The sequence below is a fragment of the Vanacampus margaritifer genome, chromosome 1, assembly GCF_051991255.1.
Source record: "Vanacampus margaritifer isolate UIUO_Vmar chromosome 1, RoL_Vmar_1.0, whole genome shotgun sequence".
Taxonomy (NCBI): domain Eukaryota; kingdom Metazoa; phylum Chordata; class Actinopteri; order Syngnathiformes; family Syngnathidae; genus Vanacampus; species Vanacampus margaritifer.
Window position 1 is genome coordinate 30,130,510 of NC_135432.1, and position 19,831 is coordinate 30,150,340.

Here is a 19,831-nt window from a genome sequence, read left to right on the forward strand (position 1 = left end):
GTAAGACTTTTGTGAAATTTCAAGTCAGTGGGAAAAAAAATGAAAATGAAATTCAAAATGACAATAATTCAGTGTGGGGTTTGTTCTCAGAAATGGTGCTCGGCCCCAGGCTGCATTAGGTGACCATGTTTGAAAGTCAATATCCCCCCCCCTCCCCCTTTAAAATGTTTGCAATATTGCACAACACAGATGACATAAACAAGCCTTCCTGAGATTTGTGCTGTTTGTATATGAATGTATTTGGTGCAGTGAATAAACACTGTTGTGGTCATCTCATTTTCAGCTCATACCTGTGACGATAAATATTACACAATATTATCCACTTCAACTGCTTTAAAACCAGAAGTTCAATTGTTTGACTTTAAAATACTACATTAACATAATTATTAAATATTTTTGTTTATTCCGCGTCCAGCGTGGTGTCTAATTTTACTGGAAGTGACTACGATCAAATAAATGGACACATCTTTTCATGCTCATTGCAATCATTTTTGTGAATTCTTGAGTGTGAGTCAGCAGGATTTGAATTTCGAGCCTTTTTTTTTTTGTGCAAATCAAACAGCCGATCATTGATGGTGTCCAACGTGATCCTCAAATTGAACGACAACCATTGTTCCAATTTTTCAACAATCTCCCGTGAACAAATGGCTACATTTATTCATAGTACACTTCAGGAAGGTTTGATTAAAAGTTTTTTTGTTTGTTTTTTACTGGTTTTGCACAAGTTCAGTTTTGTGCTCACATCACACTCCTGGTCCATGATTTCTGAGAACAACCCTGTGCTCCGCACTAGTGCGGCTTGTTTTGCAAACTAGAATCCCCCCCCCCCCCACCCCCTGAGCTATTGCACCTCCCTTTGAAATTGTCCAGTGCCCCGCCCCCCAGGGGTTGAAAGCCACGGCTGTGTCCGAATGTGCACCCTAGTCCCTATACAGTGCACTACCTACTGAGGGGGTCACGCCATTTTGTAGGGGTGTCCGAATGTCCAGGGAGCGAAAATGTAGGGCACTCAAAATGACCCACAATGCACTCTGAAAAGTGGTGAACATTGATGTTCACTCAACCAGGTTGATGTAGACCACAATGCATTGCGAGTATATAAAAATAAAAATAAAAATAAAAAAAACATGGCGCGAGCGATAGTGCAAGCATTACAGAAATAATTAATGCATTTTAGTTAGAAAATATGTACAACAATGTAAATAAAGTACAGTTTTAAAACATTTTCATTCACAATAAATAGTCAAGAGATTTATGCGCTGGTGCGTCATGACAGTTAGGGTTCAGGGACGAGGGTGGACATTCGGACACAGCCCACGACTCTACTTATTCCCAAGTACTCTCATGTAGAAACAATTGAGGGAGCAACTTCCTGGAAGACAACAGAAGCAGCTGTAAATCATTTATGATAGCTTTTGTTTCCCTGAACGTCCCCCCCCCCTTTTTTTTTTCTAAACGATCATAAGCTCCAATAGCATTTAAACACGTCTTCCGCAGCTTGGGAACTTGTTGGCGGTTGTACGAACAAACTGAAAAAGTGGACTCCGTCGCTCCAGGAGTTTTGAACATGCACCCCGAACAAGGACAGAATGTTGTTGTGAGAATCGGTACGCTTTCCAGTGCCAACCCGGAAAAGAGGAAAACAGCGCAGTTTGTCTTAAAATCGTCTATAAGTGTCATAGAAAGTGGACTCGTATGACTTGTTATTATGAAAACAAAACCGCCGGTTCTTGTTCAAACTGAAAGCCGCTCCGGTATTTCATGCAAATGCTCATGGTGCGAATAGGAATAAGGTGGACACCTGACAGGAAACACCAATTCACATCAGTGCTTGCTGTGGAGGTGAGCCGGGCTTTGTGGATATTCGGATTTTCCGAATGACAACCCAATCCTTCTGCCCGGCTGTGACTTGGATCCTCAAACACGACGAGGCGGAGCCATACTTTTTGTCGACCCCCTGCATCGCAAAGCGACCGTTCTTGAGCGATCCCAATATATGGAAACCCTTGCAGGTTTTCTCCTCTTGTGAAGTGGTGATCACACCGTGTCCTATTTGCACCTGTGCCGAGCCCAGGATATCTTTCCCCTCTGACCCGGTCTCGACAGTTATTCCCGTCACCACTCTTGGGTCTGTGAATACCACAGTCAAATAGTTGCCTTTCTCCGGGGACCGGCCCCAGAAGAATCCTTCCCCGGCATCCCAGGCCATTTTGGGAAAGTGTTTCTTATAGGTAGACATGTCGGAGAAAACTTCGGCTGGAGGATTGGAGTAGACGCTGTCCTCAAAGTCCTTGTCTTTTAGTTTGTTATGAGTCCCTTGGAATGAGGAGAAAGTGCCCATGTGCTGGAATAATGAAGGCTTGAAATGGATGGGCTCCTTCTGAGTCAGCAGCAGTCGGAAGTGAGACATCAACCAGTCGCAAGGCATTTCTTGATAGAAGAGGAAGAGAAAACGGGCCAGCAGAGGCAGGTGAGCCGACTTGTAGAGTTTCCCGATGTAGCCAAGGGTGGAGAACTCCAGCGTTGCCCAGGTTGTCTTCTTGCCTTCTTGCTCCTCAACGCACTTCTTTATGGCCGTAGGAAAGTTCTTTGCCGAGGAGACGTCATCCTCCAGTTGAAGGTAGTATCTGCCGAGACCCGAGCTGTAGTGCACAAGGAAAGCGTAATCCAGGTTCTGCTTGGAGCGGTACGATACTCGTTCTGGGGAATCATTGTAGTTCCGCTTTAAACCTGTAGGGGAGTCAGAGAGACGTTATTTAAACAATGGTGACCTGGATTGTTATAAGGTAGTTTAAGGTATATTTTAGAAATCCTAGATCTCTTTTACACTACAGTGAGAGATGTGAGGGCGTTAAAGCGCCTCTGATTAGCCCAAAATAAAGTTCAGCTGTTCAAGTTTTCTTTCTGGCAGAAGCCTGAACTGCTATTTGGTTACAATGCTAAGGCTCCAGTTGTAGCTAAAAAATAAATACAAATACAGCCCCAAAGGATGATGTTGCCAGCCCCATGCCTCACTGTAGGTATTTTGTCTTTTGGTGATGAGCAGTGTTGTTTTATCACCAAACATACCTTTTGGAATTATGTCCCAAAAAAGTACAAAACCTTGGTTTCAAAACTTGATGGCAGGATTGTGCTTTGGGTTTGTTTTGGGCAGGTTAGAGTTGGTTAAACGTTTTGGAATGATATTGTGTGATCTACTTATTTAGTAGGAGTGGGAATCTTTGACTGTCTCACGATTCGATTCGGTTCCGATTTTTGGGTCTGCGATTCGATTCAGAATCGATTATCGATTCAGAATCGATTTTAACAATTATTTGATTGACAATGATTTCTGCTTCAATTTATAGATATGCAAAGAATTGTCATGATCTACTCCAGTCTGACTCGCTAATGCTAATTAGTGCGCTACTCATTGCACTTTTATCACTCAAAAGAACGACTCATACAAAACACTTCAGGAATGTATACAGAGAAGCATCTTAACATCCTACACTGCAAAAAAAAAATGTATTGGAATAACTTGATCATGACTTTTTGCTTCTATGTGGCTACAACTTAACAGTGTATCAGAAAGAGCGGAACCACACTGCCCCTAAGTGGCCAAATCGTGTACAACATAAACAGTGCTCCCAATAAAGGCACACACAAACAAGGGTAAGACAGTATAAAATAATTGAAATAAAATCGATTTCGGGACATTTAAAATCGATTCTGAATTATACCAAATGAGAATCGCGATTCATATGAGAATCGATTTTTTGGGCACACCCCTATTATTTACAAAAACCTTGCATTTGAGGTGTAGACTTTGTATATCTGCTGTATCTACTGTAACAAACCAAAATGTCACACAAGTGTATTATGTACAGTATCTATTGCAAATAAATTCATTTGGAGCCAATTACCGGAAAATAAATCGGTATTAATTTCCCACAGCACACTAGATGATTGAGAGTAGGTATGGGCAACTGGCTATGTGACCTGCAACCACACTTGGAGTGGCCCCTTGATTACATTGATGATAAAAATGCTAGTACACTGTTTTCAGTTGTAATAACACATTTCACCACTAGATGACAGACAGCATGTTTAATAGCACTTCCAGGTTCATCTTCTCAGATTTTGTGACATTTATTTTTAATTTTTAATTTTTAATTACTGTAGTTCACACTGACTCAATACGGAGGAGTGTTAATTGCGTTATCAAGATGAACACCCTCTCATGTCCGTTTAAGACACCAGGGACTGATTCCACTAAAGGTTTGTGTAGCTTTTGCGTACCGCTAACCGGTAAAAAAGGAGCAAGCAGATTGCGTCCACTTTGTCGGTGTGCCTGTTCTATTTCTCCATAAACTCCAAAATATTGAGGTGATCGTTTTGATATTTTCTGAGATTAATGTGAGGATTAGTAGAGATGTCCATGTGTATTTTGGTGACGACTGATAAAAGTTTTCTGACTGTCCTGTTTGTTGAGTGGAGCAGTTTTGAGTTATTTGAATTGAGTGAAAGAATCTCATCCTGACATTGTTTAGCCACGTTATTGTTGGCGCAAAGTCAGCATTTATTCTTTGCTATTGTTGACATTTAACATTTTCAATTCATATTTTTACTGTTTATGAATTTACTTATAAGTATATAGATGCCATATAACTGTGTAGTTAAATGAATAACACTGTGATAATGTTTTTGTGAAATATATTGGTATCTCTCACTCCCTTCTGGCTCTTGAGATAAGAATGTGTATGTTTTAAAAGTGGTCAAGTCCTCATGTCACCAGTCATTTGGTCGTAAAAACTGAAGGTCCAAGGTCAAAGCCTGTCTACATAATTTCTCCGAGCCTGGTGGGGAGCTGAGATAATCGTATCAGTATCATCATGTCTGCTTATTAAGAACACTAATTCTTTGTCAAGCCTAAGGGCGGGAGTATTCTTTTTTCAAGTATAAAGCAACTGTATGTTATCATATTCGTCACACTTGAGGCTTAACATCAGCTTCGAATGTAAGCAATTCTCCTGTGTCTTTAATAGCTCTTAAATAAACTCCTTAAAGGAACTTTTTCATACGATCTCAATTCTGCAATTTATTTGAACACGCAAAAGATTACACTTAATAAAGTAATCAAATAATGCCTTCACTATGTGTGGCAATCAGGGAGAAAACAGGTGCAAACTGCTCTCAGCCGTGAAACTTTGTGGGCGTGTGTGCACTGGTATGTCATATTAAAATGGCGCAAACTGGATGCAAATTAAGTGCAATTAACTCATTCACTGCCATTGACGGCTATAGACGTGAAAAATTCATTTGAACTATTTCTATTAGTTTAACTTTTTTTCCCACTTTTGCTAACAAGAGTATGAAAACCTAGAAAAAAATTATTGTAAATTTAGAACAGAGTAATTGTTAATTAACTAGTGAAGTCATGTGATTAATTACAATATTTTTTTAAATAATCGCCTGATAGGCCTAATTAAAAATGTTTTTTATTAAAAATAAGGGGCATTTAATGTAATTAATCGCATGATAATTTTATCTGTTATAAATGTACAGTAAAAAAATATGTTAAACTAATAGAAATACTTTGCATTATTTTTTTACGTCTATAGTCATCAATGGCAGTGAATAAGTTAATTTAAAGGGAAAGTCCCCCCCCCCCCTCAAAAAAAAAATTTGACAATATGTTCTATCCCACTAGTCTAAACATGGTATTCTATTTATTATTGCATTAGTGGAATATGAGTTAAGCAGCAAAATCCATTAGATTTGATCAATATCAGAAGGCGTCCATTTTGCCACTTGCTGTCAAGTGAAAATGAGATCACAGTTGCTCAGCTCTCAGGTAACAACCAACCACAGCTCAGCTTCAGAAAACAGGTGAGCTGTGATTAGTCGTTACCTGAGCCCCCAGGGTCATTTTCAGTCGACTGCAAAATGGCCACCGCAAGATGGATTAAAACGGCTGGATTTTGCTGCATAACTCATATTCCGCTAAGGTAATATTAATCAGAATGTCGTGTTTAGACTAGTGAGGTCACATATAACATATTATTGTCCAAAAATGTTTTAAGGTCGACTTCCCCTTTAAAGACGCTACCAGCGGATGCAGTCAATTCTTTGTGGCTTCGGCCCCGTGTGTGTGAACATAGTCACGGTCTCATGTCAACAATTTACAACACAAATTTAACCTGACACTCAATTAAGACATTGAGCTACAGAGGAAAAAGTTTGGCATTGAATGCATCCCAAAACAGCCATAATGAGTCAGTCTAATATAGTAATTGGGGATTTGAATGACATGCATGAACTCCCCCCCCAAAAAAATACTTTGTGTAAAATGTTGTTTAACCTGCAGTAGGTGGATAACATTCCTCCGGAACGTGAATGACCAACAGGTGACCTTGATCTAGCGCCGAGGAGAATTCAGATTTGATCTTGGTCACTGTGGTCATCCGCCAGCTGACGTCGAAATCCGCAAGCAGCACCACCACCACCAAGGAGGAGCGTTCTTCAGGAGACGATTGGGAGAAGAGGGACACCAACGTGGGGATCAGATAGCTGCCCTTCTTCCTCTGAACCGATGACAATCCAATACATAGATACCCTGTCAGGGAGAAGGGGCATGAAATCAATCTTAACACTAAAATCATGTCAAATATTAGTGACATTATAATGAGCTTTGCAGACGTTAAAGCAAACTTACTAGCTTGAGTGGATGGAACGCCTGCAAGCAGTTGGTAGGTCACGTTGAGGGGCAGGTAGTCTCCCTGCTCCACCCACGACTCCATACTGACCAGCCTTTCTGCCTTCCATGTTAAGTTGATTAACAATGGCTCCTCTGACTTGTCCAGGGCCTTCACAAGAAAAACGCCGTTAATTTATCAACTCTGACCATACTCTTTATCATCCGAGTGGTTCGTTATCTGTGCGCGTGTGAGAGCGTGTACTCACAGTGTTGATTGGGTGTGTATGACGAACCAAGTAGATGCCCCCTGCAAGGAGCAGCAACAGCAACACGGCATATTTCTTCTTTGAATGACGGCGCATTTCCTACTTGTGTACCTGTAAATATACACGTGATACAATATTTCTTAACCAAAGTTGGAAGCGTTGACGCGGCAGCTATGACCACGTCATAAAGCCTCACCGGCTAGCGATTCTAACACCGGAAAAGGCGGAGCACAACCGAGCAAGAAAAACTGTATTTGAAACATCCACATAATTGTAAATAGTACCACAGTTGCACACATTTGTAAATAGTTTGTGAATTTGTTTTGTCAAATTGTTACACTGTTGAATGGAAATAAACGTATTTTGAAATCAAAAAACACTTTTTCATTGTTGGTGGTAGTGTTTTACAGGACTAAAGCACTATTTAGGTGTTTGTGGCATCATTCATGGACAAAAAGAAGTGTACAATTCACTAGAATGCATGAAGCGAACGACAGTGGGTTGAACTCAAATGACGGCCATGAACAAGTCCGCAATTCCAAACAAACACAGTAGCTACTACACCAGTTTACGCGTCATTTTAGACTATTAGTTTAACATTTTTTCCCCATTTTTGTTAAGAGTATGAAAACTTAGACAATTTTTTAAATAATCTTTTTATTGGGGGTGGGGGTTATGGGTTTATGGGGGATAATCTTTTCTTTCCCCCCCAAAAAAGATTAATAACTACGGAAGCGTATTGCATTCACTTGAAAAAAAAAAAAAAGTCCTGTTTTTTTAAATATTTTTTTTCCCTCTGTTTTTCTGAATAATTTTTTTTCTGTTTTTTTAAATATTTTTTTTCCTCTGTTTTTCTGAATAATTTTTTTTTCTGTTTTTTTAAATAATTTTTTTCCTCTGTTTTTCTGAATAATTTTTTTTCTGTTTTTAGGAGTAATTTTCCGTATAGAAAAACAGGCTGAAAAAAATTATTCAGAAAAACAGGGGGAAAAAAAATATTTTAAAAAAAACTGGAAAAAAAATATTTAAAAAAAAACAGGAAAAAAAAATATTTAAAAAAACAAGGAAAAAAAATTATTCCAAAAAACAGAGCTGGTGTTCTGTTTTTCGGAGTAATTTTTTTTTGACCTCTGAACTCCAATTGACTTGTTGCCGACTCGCTAATGGCGGACACTTTCCCGCATACCTCCAACGTACCTCCTGGCTCAGTTAAGGTAAGGCATGTTTTTAATTGGTAACACACTCACTATTATTAATGTCTTAGTGTAAGGTAGGTATATCATTGTATGTTATGGAGCATGCAAGTACACGTACATATCATACGATCGGTATGATTTTAGTAAGCTAACAGTTTGCTTAAGCAATGCCCAGCGGGATTCAGGAGGGATTCCCGCTGGGCATTGATCATCCTTCACTTGACAAAAGTAGAACGAGCCATTCGTCATAACGTCGTTTATATGCAAGTACAGTATGCACTACTACGCTCCCGTACCTTAGGTAGAACGAGCCGTATGTAGGCTACGTCGTAACGTTATATGCTAAATATGCGCAAACACTATGCTTAATCAGATAACGTCGTTAGGGTGACTATATTCCCATTTCCACAAAAAGAGGACACTCGCCCCGGCCTTGAAATTGTGGTAGCAGTCGAAGCTACACAGTGTACTTCACCTCCTATAAGTCACGTAATGCCAACCGGACATTTTCATGAATTCATGAAAGGACTTAAAAAATGGTCTGTCGTCCCAAAAAGGACACATTTGGTCACCCTAGATAACGTTCATTATTATTATGGCTCAAATGAGAGTCGTAACATATTGTTTAGCACGGGACACCTGTTTTAAGCATGTAACGATGAGGAAGGACGTTGCAAAGCCCAGATCTTGATGAACTGTTTTCTAATTGATCATTAATAATAACAAAAGTAAGACTACTACTAAAACAATTGATCATTAATAATGACAAAAGTAAGACTACTACTAAAACCCTACTCTGACTACTACTCTATGTTGGCTTTAGTCTAATGTACTATTAGTATAATATTATTGTTAATGAATAAACTTTGACACACAAAAGGACACACAACACAAACCAGTTTGATTGGTAATTTGAGTGAGCACAATATTTACTCTGAGGTTGACTTTGAAAGGATTATTCATATAGACTTGGCCTTTTCCTGTATTTTTGTAGTGCTAGCTGCAATGGCTGCATCATCAACCCCTGGCCTTCCACAAGATGATGGTCTGTGGGCATTTTTACGCAACAGAGGTGTTCCTGAGGAGCGCATTCAGAAAATGCAGCAGGATCATGTAAGTCACAGGAAATTTGTTCCTGCAAAGCTACATGTAGTATTTTGTCTCAAGTATATTTTAATATTTAACAAAATTTCAATTATTTTTTTATACACCTATACATATAGCTGACCACATGTGACTCCAGAGGTTCGAATATTTATATTTGTCAATTGTCCCTTCCAACAATGCAGCTTGATGTAGACATCACTGCTATAGAAATATACAAATGAATATACAAACAATTTCCTTTTTTTTTTCAGGATTGGTTTTAAATATCACGTTTTAAAATTATTTTACGACATATTTTCAGAACAAATATACAGTATGTGAAGTGTTCAGTACTGTCAAAGTAAGACTAAGGGTCATCATTGCATTTTTCCAGTATAGGAATGTGCAACAAATGAATCACGCTTGATAACTTAGAGATGCACTGTAGACGTCATGGTCATGCAAATTACTTACATGGTGTAAGAACAGTTAGAACAACACGTTTACTATCATGCTAAAGTAACTACAGGTGCAACAATTAGTTGATGGGTTATCACTTATCAATTTAAACAGTTATTATGAGAGGTTTTTTTTTTAACCTAAAATGGTCCAAATCTTGTTATTTCAACAGTTAATGATCAATGATTTCTAATAGTCTTCCATGAACGCAGACTGATTGGCTTTGCGCTTAATCAAAGTACTCTCACACATCTGTCAGCACGTCAGCCATGCCCCACCATTCGTATATTAACAATATAATAACAATATTACAGCACTTTTTCTTTTTTTTTTTTCTTTTTTTTGGGAGATCTCAGTATTGATCATTTGAAATGTCATCATCATTGTTCTCCTTTTTTTTTTATTTTTTTTTTTTATTTGTGTTTGTGCGTGTGTGCGTGCGTGTGTGCGTGTGTGCGTGCGTGCGTGCGTGCGTGCGTGAGAAAAAAATAAAATAAATAAATAAGAATTCCCATACCGTTCACCTAAACCGAACACTTCAAAATCCAGCCAGAGTCGTGGGGCCGCCAGAAGACCCGAAGGGGGACCAAAGAAAAGAAAGAAAAGCGAAGCCCAGCACCGACCAGACACCACCCACCGGGCCACTAACCTTCACCAACCCCAGAGACATCCAAACTCCAACAAATCAGGGAAACCTCAAGGGCCCAAAGGAGAAACTGAGGAAAGGTAGAAAGGACAGACGAAGCAGAGTGAGATCCACAGACACCAGCCTCCACCGAATCAATGACCTGAGGGAGAAACAAATTGTGTCTGAGTCTCGATAGATGCTGGTGTGGTGGATCTAGCATGCATGAAAATCTCCACCAAAGAGGGGAGCCGTCGACCCCCGCCAGGACAGAGCAAGCGCAACACCTCAGGGCCCCCCAGGCCGCGGCCGCGCCAAAGGACGACCCCCGGGCCCCGCAGGGGCCACCGGCCGGAGAGCAAACCCCGGAGCAGGAGCGCCCCCCACCCCAACGCGGCCCGCGCCCCCAACCCAACGCAGCAGGACGGGGCACTGCAGGCCCACCAGGCACCCCACCAGCCCACAACCCCCGCTCCCCCCGCGACCCCCCCACCCCCCAACCCCGCCACCCACCCCAACCCAGCCCCAACCGCCCCCAGGTCCCCAAATCCCCAGACACCCTCCCCACCCCAGCACCCCCCACAGCACAGCACACGGACAGGCGACCGCAGCACTGCTCCATACCGCAGCCGCCCCAACCGATGCCCCCCCCCCCCCCAGTTGTGTGGTGCATTAAAATTTGGAGGGGAGCTGCAGGGCGGAGACGGTGTCTCCACCCCACCCCACTCCCCCCCAAAGTGTGTTATGTGCCCTAAAATGTATTGTGCAAAACTAGTGCAGTGAGTTAAGAGGAGCGACCAGCTGGGGGGGGGGGAGGCGCACCCGCCCACCAAAACCCCCACCCACCCCACCGGGACCCCGGCGGGGCTCGCCCCCCGGATACCGGGGCCCGCCCGAAGTGCCCGGAGGCCCACCGGAGCGGGGCGGGCACAACACCAATCCCGCCCACTCCCCCGGCCCCCGGAGCGCCGAGACCCGGGCCACGGATGGAACCCCCGGCCTAGGGGAGGGGGAGGAGGGCGGACAGGGGAGGGGGAGGGGACGGGGGAAGGAGACGACAGGAAGGGCAGGAGGCAGCGGCAGGGCCGCAGAGAGAGGGGGAGAGGAGGAGGAAGGGCGACGAGGGAGAAGGGACAGGGAGGCGGAGGACGGGCGGGGAGAGGTGAAGAGGGAGAGGAAGCAAGGGGGAGGAAGGGGGAGGGGAGAGGGAACCACGGGGCACCCCGGCGGCCCACAGGCCCCGACCCGCGTCGCCGGACCCAGAGCGACGAACCGCGCCGGGGCGGCGCCGCCCCGGACACCAGGGAGAGCCCCGCAACACAGCACCCACCACGAGACCCAGGGAACGACCAAGACGCAGCCGCCACCCAGCAGCCAACAGAGGGGCAGACCCGCCCACGCCCAGCCAGGGGGGACAGCACCTGTAGAGTTAGTCCCCTGGCATGCAGTGAATCCGAATATTAGCCTTTAGTGCTCATTGGAGGTGAATCTGCTCGATCCTGTTGGTAGCAACTGGGTTCCTGACTATAAAAACACAACCATTAGTAACAAACTGCCAAATGCAGAGACATCAATGTAAGTTATCACGATGTGGTGGCTCTCGCTAACAGGCAGAATTAAATAACCAGAATTAGGTTAAAATATTCTATATACGTAGACCATATTTCTATGAATTTTGATATTTGTTTTTTATTTGAGGCCGATATTTTTTCCATTAAAATGTGATTTATGAGGAGGTTAGACCATTGGTCGATATTCAGAGTTTGTTTATTTTTCCAGTTAACCAGAATTGTTTTTTTAGCGATAGTAAGGGCTACAAGTGTAGATTGAAATTGTTTATGTGGTAGGTCAGTTGTTGTTAGGTCACCTAGCAAACACAAGTTTGGAGATAAAGGTATCCTATAGTCCAAGATAGCGGAAAGTTTTTCTAAGACTTTAGTCCAGAAATACATAACCGGGGTGCATAACCATAAAGCATGAACATAAGTGTCTGTAGTGTTTTGTAAACACTGGAGACAAATGTTGGAGTCGGAGAGGCCCATTTTCTTCATCATATATTGAGTAATGTATGTTCTATGGATTATTTTGTATTGGATAAGTTGTAAATTTGTGTGTTTTGCCATTTTAAATGCATTTTCACAAACTTGAATCCAAAAGTCAGATTCCGGAGCTATAGACAAGTCTGTCTCCCATTTTAAGATGGGTAAAGACATTTTATCCGTATATGAAAGTAACTTATATATTTTTGAAAGTTTTTTTGTTGTTGTCGGAGAAAGCTTGGTAATATCTTTAGCTAAGCCAGGCGGTTGGAGCGTACCCTGAAGTGTTGGAATTTGTTTCTTTATCATATTTTTAACTTGCAGATAATGTAAAAAATTTCCGTTAGTTATTTTGTATTTTTGGAGCAAAGATGTATATTTTTTGTTTTCATGAACAAAAACAATTGTTAGGTCTAGTTAACTGGCCTGTCATTTCTGTTAGGTATCATTTTCTATTATGGTTTGATAATGCAAAAATCGTTTTTTTTAAATCAATTATTCGAGACGATAATCAGAAGAGAAATAAATTCTCAAAAACAAACCATAGCTGCAGCCCCAAAATTAACACATTTTACCTTAGGAAAAGACTTGCATCCACAGCTTTGAGTAGATTCAGGAGCTGATGGGTACTGCACTGTTACAGGATTATAAGATATGCATTTGCAAAACAAAATGAACTTCTGTAAACTGGTGTAGACTTTACACTTAATTGGGAACAGCACTTTTCGCATGTAGCGTCATCAGGTTCTCTCAGTTATGGTCTGCGTATTCTCTATTACTTGTATAAAAATTGTTCTAAACGTATATGTCAGATGTTATATCAGCAGATTCAGCACACTTCATTATTGCCAGCTTCATAAGTTTTTGCATTGTTTCATACTGTCTATTGTGTTATCATCTGCACTGATGATTGGTTGTCTTGCCTATAAGTAAATAGTCTTGGACATAAAGTTTCAGATTTTCATGTCTAATGTATATATTTTTGTTTTTTATTGTAGATTGACAGCTCAATAATTGGAGAAATGCTGATGGCGTGTCCAGAGATGTATACGCTGCCTTCTGGACAGAATTCCTAGACTGTGCAGCTGAAGGTGCAGATGTGAGGGTGCCATCATATCATCATATTGGCCAAGGGACTGGAGGACCATGGGTATTTCCCATTTCGGCTGGCACAAGCTCTGTTATATTTCCCACTGTTAAATAATACAAGTTGAAACACTACCTCATATTAGATGTTAATATTGACAGCAAAAGTGGATCTGTTCAATTAAAAAGTAGTTTTCATTGATTTTTTATTTTTTTCGTGTCTTTATTGTTGAGTCATGTAGTTCAGAAATCATACTTTCTGAGACATGTTTATGTATGTACTACAGTGTGAATATTGGTCATGTTTCTTTTGGTGCTTTTATTGCAAAAGGTTACATGTATCAAATGTATGCAAACTCAGGTCAAGATGCTTGCACTAATAACAGTTATTCATACAGTATGCTTTATTTGCTGAAAGTTTAATGGCAACTCCTTTTTAACAAATGTATACAGCGACATTGCATTCAAATACATATGAATGTCTGATCTATTTATGATAGATGACATGAAAATCCAATACAATTACCAAAATTGTATTACATGTGCTACAAATTACACCTGACATCTCTTCAAGAGTTACAAAAATTAGGAAGGTACAGTATACTTCCTTAGTGGTATAATGCACAAAAACAAAATATCAAAAGAGGAACAAATATTTCACTTTGGTATTAATAGATATTCTGTTTGTAAGAGCTACATTTGACATTAAGCATACACACGTGGATAGTATACTGTATTATATAGTGTTATATTGATCATTTTTTATTTTCGATTTCCTTGACTGCTCTTTTTATAATGAAACCAAGGTCTTCCATTTTTTTCATTAACTGTCAAAACCGATTTCCTCAATAATGAATAGACAGAAGATATAGAAAAGCACAAAGTGGAGATGTTCATTAGTATAAAATTCACCATTGTTTACAGCTCTAACTAAATACCCTTTACAGGTAAAATTCGGAAGCTTACATCATGTCAATTGATCCAATAAAGCAGATAGCGTTCATACAATCTGAGCTCGCATGTAAGCACGTAAGAACATATAAAGCTCAATGGCTTCCTCTGGACAGGTGGGTGGATGAAGATTATTTTCTGCCATGACAAGGCAGCAAATGTCAAACACTGTGTCTTCGCAGGGGTACGGTCCCCTCTGAAGGCATTCCTCTCTGCAGGCTTCAATCTTTTGTTGGGATACCTTTTTCAGGTACTCTCTAGCACCAAAAAGTTGGGGTAAGGTGTACATCATCACTGGGCGAATTCTGTGAGTGTTCCAGAGGTGAACAACTTCCTGTAGTTCTTTCTAAATAAGTATAAATAAAGAAAGTGATATACATTGGTTCACACATTTTTTGCAGTACAGTAGACAACATGATCCAAACTAGACAGTAATTTAGTCCAAATCTGCTCTCAACATCTGCAATAGGCTTAACTAACTGCATCATGTAACTAAGAACAAACGCTAACGGAAACATTTTGCTTAATTTTCACACTTTTTAAGTACTGGCAATTTGAATATAGGCTGCAGTATACTGCTGATAATACTGGCCTCTTCCTTTAATGTGTGGAATCCTATAACCTAAAGACAGTGAACATTTTTCCACTATCTAGGCACATTACATGAATACCACACACAAACTGACCCACAGTGTGGCATTTTACTACGATTGAAGTAAAACATCTTAAGCAGGTGCACTATGAGGGGAAAAATAGTAGTTATTTCTGTTCTTACCTCTATTATTTCAAGACATGTGAACTGAATGATACTTTTATCCAGGAAGTCACCAGAAAAGGAATCCGAGTCTTTTAGGTCTTGGAACAGGTTCATCCAAAACTGTGCGTGTTGCCTCCTTAAAAAACTCCACCAGTTCTCAATTCTTTGGTTGTGATTGCTTGATCCATACAGATAGCATCTGTGCGAAAAGTTGTCCTGATGGCCGTCCCTCAAGAACATCTGCATTTGTTCAATATAACAGTTCTCAGTGCCAAGGTCCGAACGAATTCGGGCACAAGTTCCATTCCTTGATGATACCTCATTAATAAAGTATCCAGCGATTATCTTCGGATTACTGTTTGTAGAATAAGCATGTAGCCATATCACCATTCGTGAAAACCCATCTATTGCACCATTGATGCAGATTCCGTACGGTTTGAGTTTGTCATAAGAGTCTACATGCCACAAAAAGTTTGGGCCTGGATTCTGGTAGATACGGCGCCGAAGGCGATTCCTGCGCCTCAGTTGCACACCATGCGGATCCAGTATTTTCATCAGTATCCTGATCGTTTCTTGAGTCACCACATAGCCAGCCTGAATGCATTTCAAATGCATCATTTTGTAGCCATGGAGCATGCCATATCTATCCAACTGATCCTGGACAAACATTGATATATCTAGCAGATCTGAATGGGCTTTCCTCCTGAACAAATGCAAAGTCCTCAGGTGCCTGCGTAAAGTCGACAAACTAATAATAATACCGTCTATATAACTCAAAGACAGGACTATCTCCCAGTGCCTTAAACCCATATCAAAATAAAGCTTGATTAAACTAAATAAGATGGTCATGTTTACTTACTGGCTCTCAATAAAGGAATGAATGTGTATACTGTATTGTTGTTTGTTCTCTAATCTCTGAGGGAAAACCCCTTAAAAAAAAATTAGTCCGAAAAACAGAAAAAAAATGATTCAGAAAAACAGAGGAAAAAAAATATTTAAAAAAACAGAAAAAAAAATATTCAGAAAAACAGAAAAAAAAATATTCAGAAAAACAGAGGGAAAAAATTATTTTAAAAAACAGAAAAAAAATTATTCCGAAAAACAGAGGAAAATAAATTATTTAAAAAAACAGAAAAAAAATTATTCCGAAAAACAGAGGAAAAAAAATTATTTAAAAAAACAGAAAAAAATTATTCCGAAAAACACAGGAAAAAAAATTATTTAAAAAAACAGGATTTTTTTTTTTTTCAAGTGAATGCAATACGCTTCCGTAGTTATTAATCTTTTTTGGGGGGAAAAGAAAAGATTATTAAAAAAAATTAGGGGCATCAGGCAATTAAAATTTGTAATTGTAATTAATCGCATGACTTCAATAGTTAACTCACGATTAATCACAAATTTTATATCTGTTCTAAATGTACAATAAAAAAATTCTAGGTTTTCATACTCTTGTTAACAAAAGTGGGAAAAAATGTTAAACTAATAGTAATAGTTCAAATGATTTTTTTTATGTCTATAGCCGTCAATGGCAGTAAATGAGTTAATATAGTGCAATGGTTGGATTTTGTTTAATTTTAGAAAAAGCACTTGCTGAAACAATGTGATGTTTGGAGGCGTAATGGAACGCGAAAGGCAACTGTCACGTGACAACCTGATTCTGAGACCGATTTAGGAAAGCGATTCGAATCACAAATTTCTCCTGGGTTCCGGTACGTACCAAAACGCAGTTTCAATTTTGACACACCGACGGCGATTTTACTCATTGACAGGCCAATGGCCGATTTGGTCAATAGGAACATTTGCACATAAACTCAAACATATCTTGAAGGTGATAGGGAGGAGGGGCCCGGAGTTGTTTCCCTACCCCACTTTCCAACTTCAAGCAAGCCTTGAGCAAATAAACACTAAAACTTGCTAATTTTGAGTACTTTGGATCTAGTGATTCCCTAATCAATGTAGGTGTACTCTTTTCTTGGTCCCAGTGCCGAGCTTTTTCAAAAGACTCTGGTCCACCATATGTTTTGCCATTTCAAACAAACACTGTTGGCATTGGACTTCATTTGATAATTGTAGGATTGAAGAGGAATAAAATAAATTTGTCCTCTTTGCGTGTTCCAAAAATGAAGATAGGTTTAATGTAAGAAAAATACACCTTTTGCAAAAATGATTTAATAAAAAACAGAGAGTCTCTGGACATACAACAGCTTCTGATTTCATCACTTAAAGAACGTGGAATTTCAGAGCATCAAATGTGCTCTTCTACGTGTACAATAGCTTCTTATAGTTAAAAAGACCTCCTCCTTTTCATTTGTAGACTAAACCGTGAGCAGATGGCGTAAACAAGGTCAGGTGGATGTTTTTGAGACAGAATGTGTTATATAGTTGAAGGATTTTCCCATAGCAAAATCTCACAAACAAGTTGAACCAAATTTACAGTGGCCGTGACTGATGAAGAAAGCAAAAAGTGTGTGTGTTTATTATTTCAAAGCAAATTTTGTTTTCATGACCGAGATGTGCGTGTACAAATAAAACAAGGAATTTTGGACCAATCAGTGTATACCAGCCAAAGGAGTGTGTGTGTGTGTGTGTTTTTGAGACAAATTCTGGTTCAAGGGCTAAATGTGCTTTCGCACAAAACGCTGAGAAGGAACTTTTTAGACTAAATAATATGACCCAGTTTAAGGCCAGACCATACGAGGTCGACATCATCTGCTCTGCTCAGGACACAAAATATGTCTTATAGGTTAATATGAAGAATTAAAATGTTCATAATGTGTAACAATAGTTGATATATGAAATTAGGTATTAAAAATGTTATAATATCTTTCAGGATCCACGGCCTTTCTTGGACGGTTCTTTGTCAGTTATCAGGTTGCACTTGGACATGTGGTCATTTTTCTCACAGTTTCTGTGTATTGGATTCCCTTTGCCAATAATTTCTCAATGAGGGGCATGTAGGTGAAGAAAATGTCAGCGAAAATTTCCGATACGTTGCGAGCGCAAATGGTGCCGTGGATACGTTGATTTGTAAGACATGCGTCATCTCCTGTCTCCTACGTCACTCCTCTATGAAACAGCGCCCCTCCACACATGAAGATCTACTAGCTACCGTAATGTAATGTGGAATCGATGCAAAGTTCTGCTTCTCCGCTCCCAGAAACTGTTGGAATTACGTTGCTAGCACAAATAGTTCTGGAGTTACGGTACTTTGAAGTTACGCCCCCCTATGACGCGGGACTTCCCCCTCCTCCACACGTGACAATTTGCTAGCTACCGTAATGTATGTGGTATCTACGTAAAGCTTCGCTTCTCTACTTTCAGAAAACATTGGGATTACGTTGCGGTTCACACTAGCGGTTCAGGAATTACGGTAATTTGAAAAACAAGTGTGTTGTCTTGTTGCCCCCGACAGTTTCGGATTTGAAGGGTTAAAATATCTCAACAACTGACTTTGTCATGAATTGTTTTCATTGTAAAGAAACTTTATGGACAGTGCACCCTGTCTTGCGCATAAATTAAGAAATGGCATACAATACAATGATTGGAACAGTCATTGAACAGATCAATTGACACTTGTTTAGGCATATTTAATGTAGTTTATACAAGTTCAACGAAAGCCAGGAAAGGTACGATCACTTCGGATGTCAAACTTTACATTATTGTGCAAAACGGTAGTTTATTTATGTAGTAATAGTGCTTTATAGCTTGAGTCACAACGTGCCGAACGCAAGAGGAAACTAGTAAGAGTCACTCACGGACTGGAATGAAAATAGAAATCAGCCCAGGTGCCTCAATTTCAAGATACACAAAGAATAAAATAATGGGAACTACAGGCCCAGGTGTATCTGCCATACACGCAATTCAAACTGCAACATATTCCTCCCAAGAAGTTTAATACAGTATTGATGAGACACTGGCTTGAACTTCCATTACCGTTCTTTTTGCAACAGGTTCTCTCGTCGATGAGAAATAAACACAGCCAATGACCATGAACACACAGAGGTGTCGCTTGAAAAAAAAAAAGTGTCGTCCAACAAGTGTACTCACCTATATGCTAACTTGCGTCCTGCTCTTTGGGTCCCGACTATCAGTGGGAACCGGGGGCAGACATCCTCGCGGCCGCGGGGTGCACGAGACGTGACACCAGGACCGACAACCCACTCTGCGCACCGTCTAGCTCTCCACGATGCTTTGTACTTACCCGCAGGAATTATTTATTTTTTTAAAGCATGTGTGCGTAATGTGCACCAAGGATAGGTGTTGCAAGTTCATCAGATAGATCTACAGCGCTCCCATAGGTCAGGCATGAGCAGGGGCGGTCCTAGCCAATGTGGCTCCCTCGGCAAGATTTTGTGTGCCCCATCCACCCCCACCCCCCGGGATTTTATTCAATGATCAAACAATGTTGCCCTTTTGTTTTATTTTAGCACTTAGAAGTGTGACCGTTCATCAAGTCATCAAGAAGTTTCGGTCCTTACCTTAATTACTGGTATTAGACTTGGGATCCATCCAGTCTCTGAAACACAGCTGTTGATGGGCAAGAGGCGGGGAATACCCTGAACTGGTCGCCAGCCAATAGCAGGGAACATATAAACCAGCAGTATTTCACACTTAGGTCTTACACTCTAAAAACAGTTGGGTCAAAAATAACCCAATTGAGGTCAAAAAGCAACAACAAAAAAAAGGC

General features: G+C 40.4%; 1 protein-coding gene and 1 long non-coding RNA gene across 2 annotated transcripts; one reads left to right on the forward strand and one right to left on the reverse strand.

Annotated features, from left to right (window-relative positions):
- Window positions 1–845: 845 nt before the first annotated feature.
- On the reverse strand, window positions 846–19,377 carry LOC144036251 (alpha-1,3-mannosyl-glycoprotein 4-beta-N-acetylglucosaminyltransferase C-like). Its single transcript, XM_077546741.1, has 5 exons — window positions 19,192–19,377; window positions 6,946–7,056; window positions 6,698–6,848; window positions 6,344–6,598; window positions 846–2,730 (listed from the first exon to the last, which is right to left on the reverse strand). Exons 2-5 carry the CDS (start codon window positions 7,039–7,041, stop codon window positions 1,820–1,822), a joined length of 1,413 nt encoding a protein of 470 aa, XP_077402867.1. The 5' UTR covers window positions 7,042–7,056; window positions 19,192–19,377; the 3' UTR covers window positions 846–1,819.
- Window positions 8,025–13,638, forward strand: LOC144036280 (uncharacterized). The gene is made up of 3 exons (XR_013288619.1): window positions 8,025–8,159; window positions 9,136–9,254; window positions 13,349–13,638. It is a non-coding gene; the product is annotated as an uncharacterized LOC144036280 (long non-coding RNA).
- Window positions 19,378–19,831: the final 454 nt, after the last annotated feature.

Bases quoted from the DNA above. Each gene is read 5' to 3' on its own strand.
- LOC144036251 (XM_077546741.1), bottom strand. From the start codon at position 7,041: ATGCGCCGTCATTCAAAGAAGAAATATGCCGTGTTGCTGTTGCTGCTC. The intron at 6,599-6,697 runs GTAAGTTTGCTT...TCTCCCTGACAG, and splicing joins CGTTCCATCCACTCAAGCTA to GGTATCTATGTATTGGATTG. The intron at 2,731-6,343 runs GTTAAACAACAT...ACTCCCCTACAG, and splicing joins ATGTTATCCACCTACTGCAG to GTTTAAAGCGGAACTACAAT.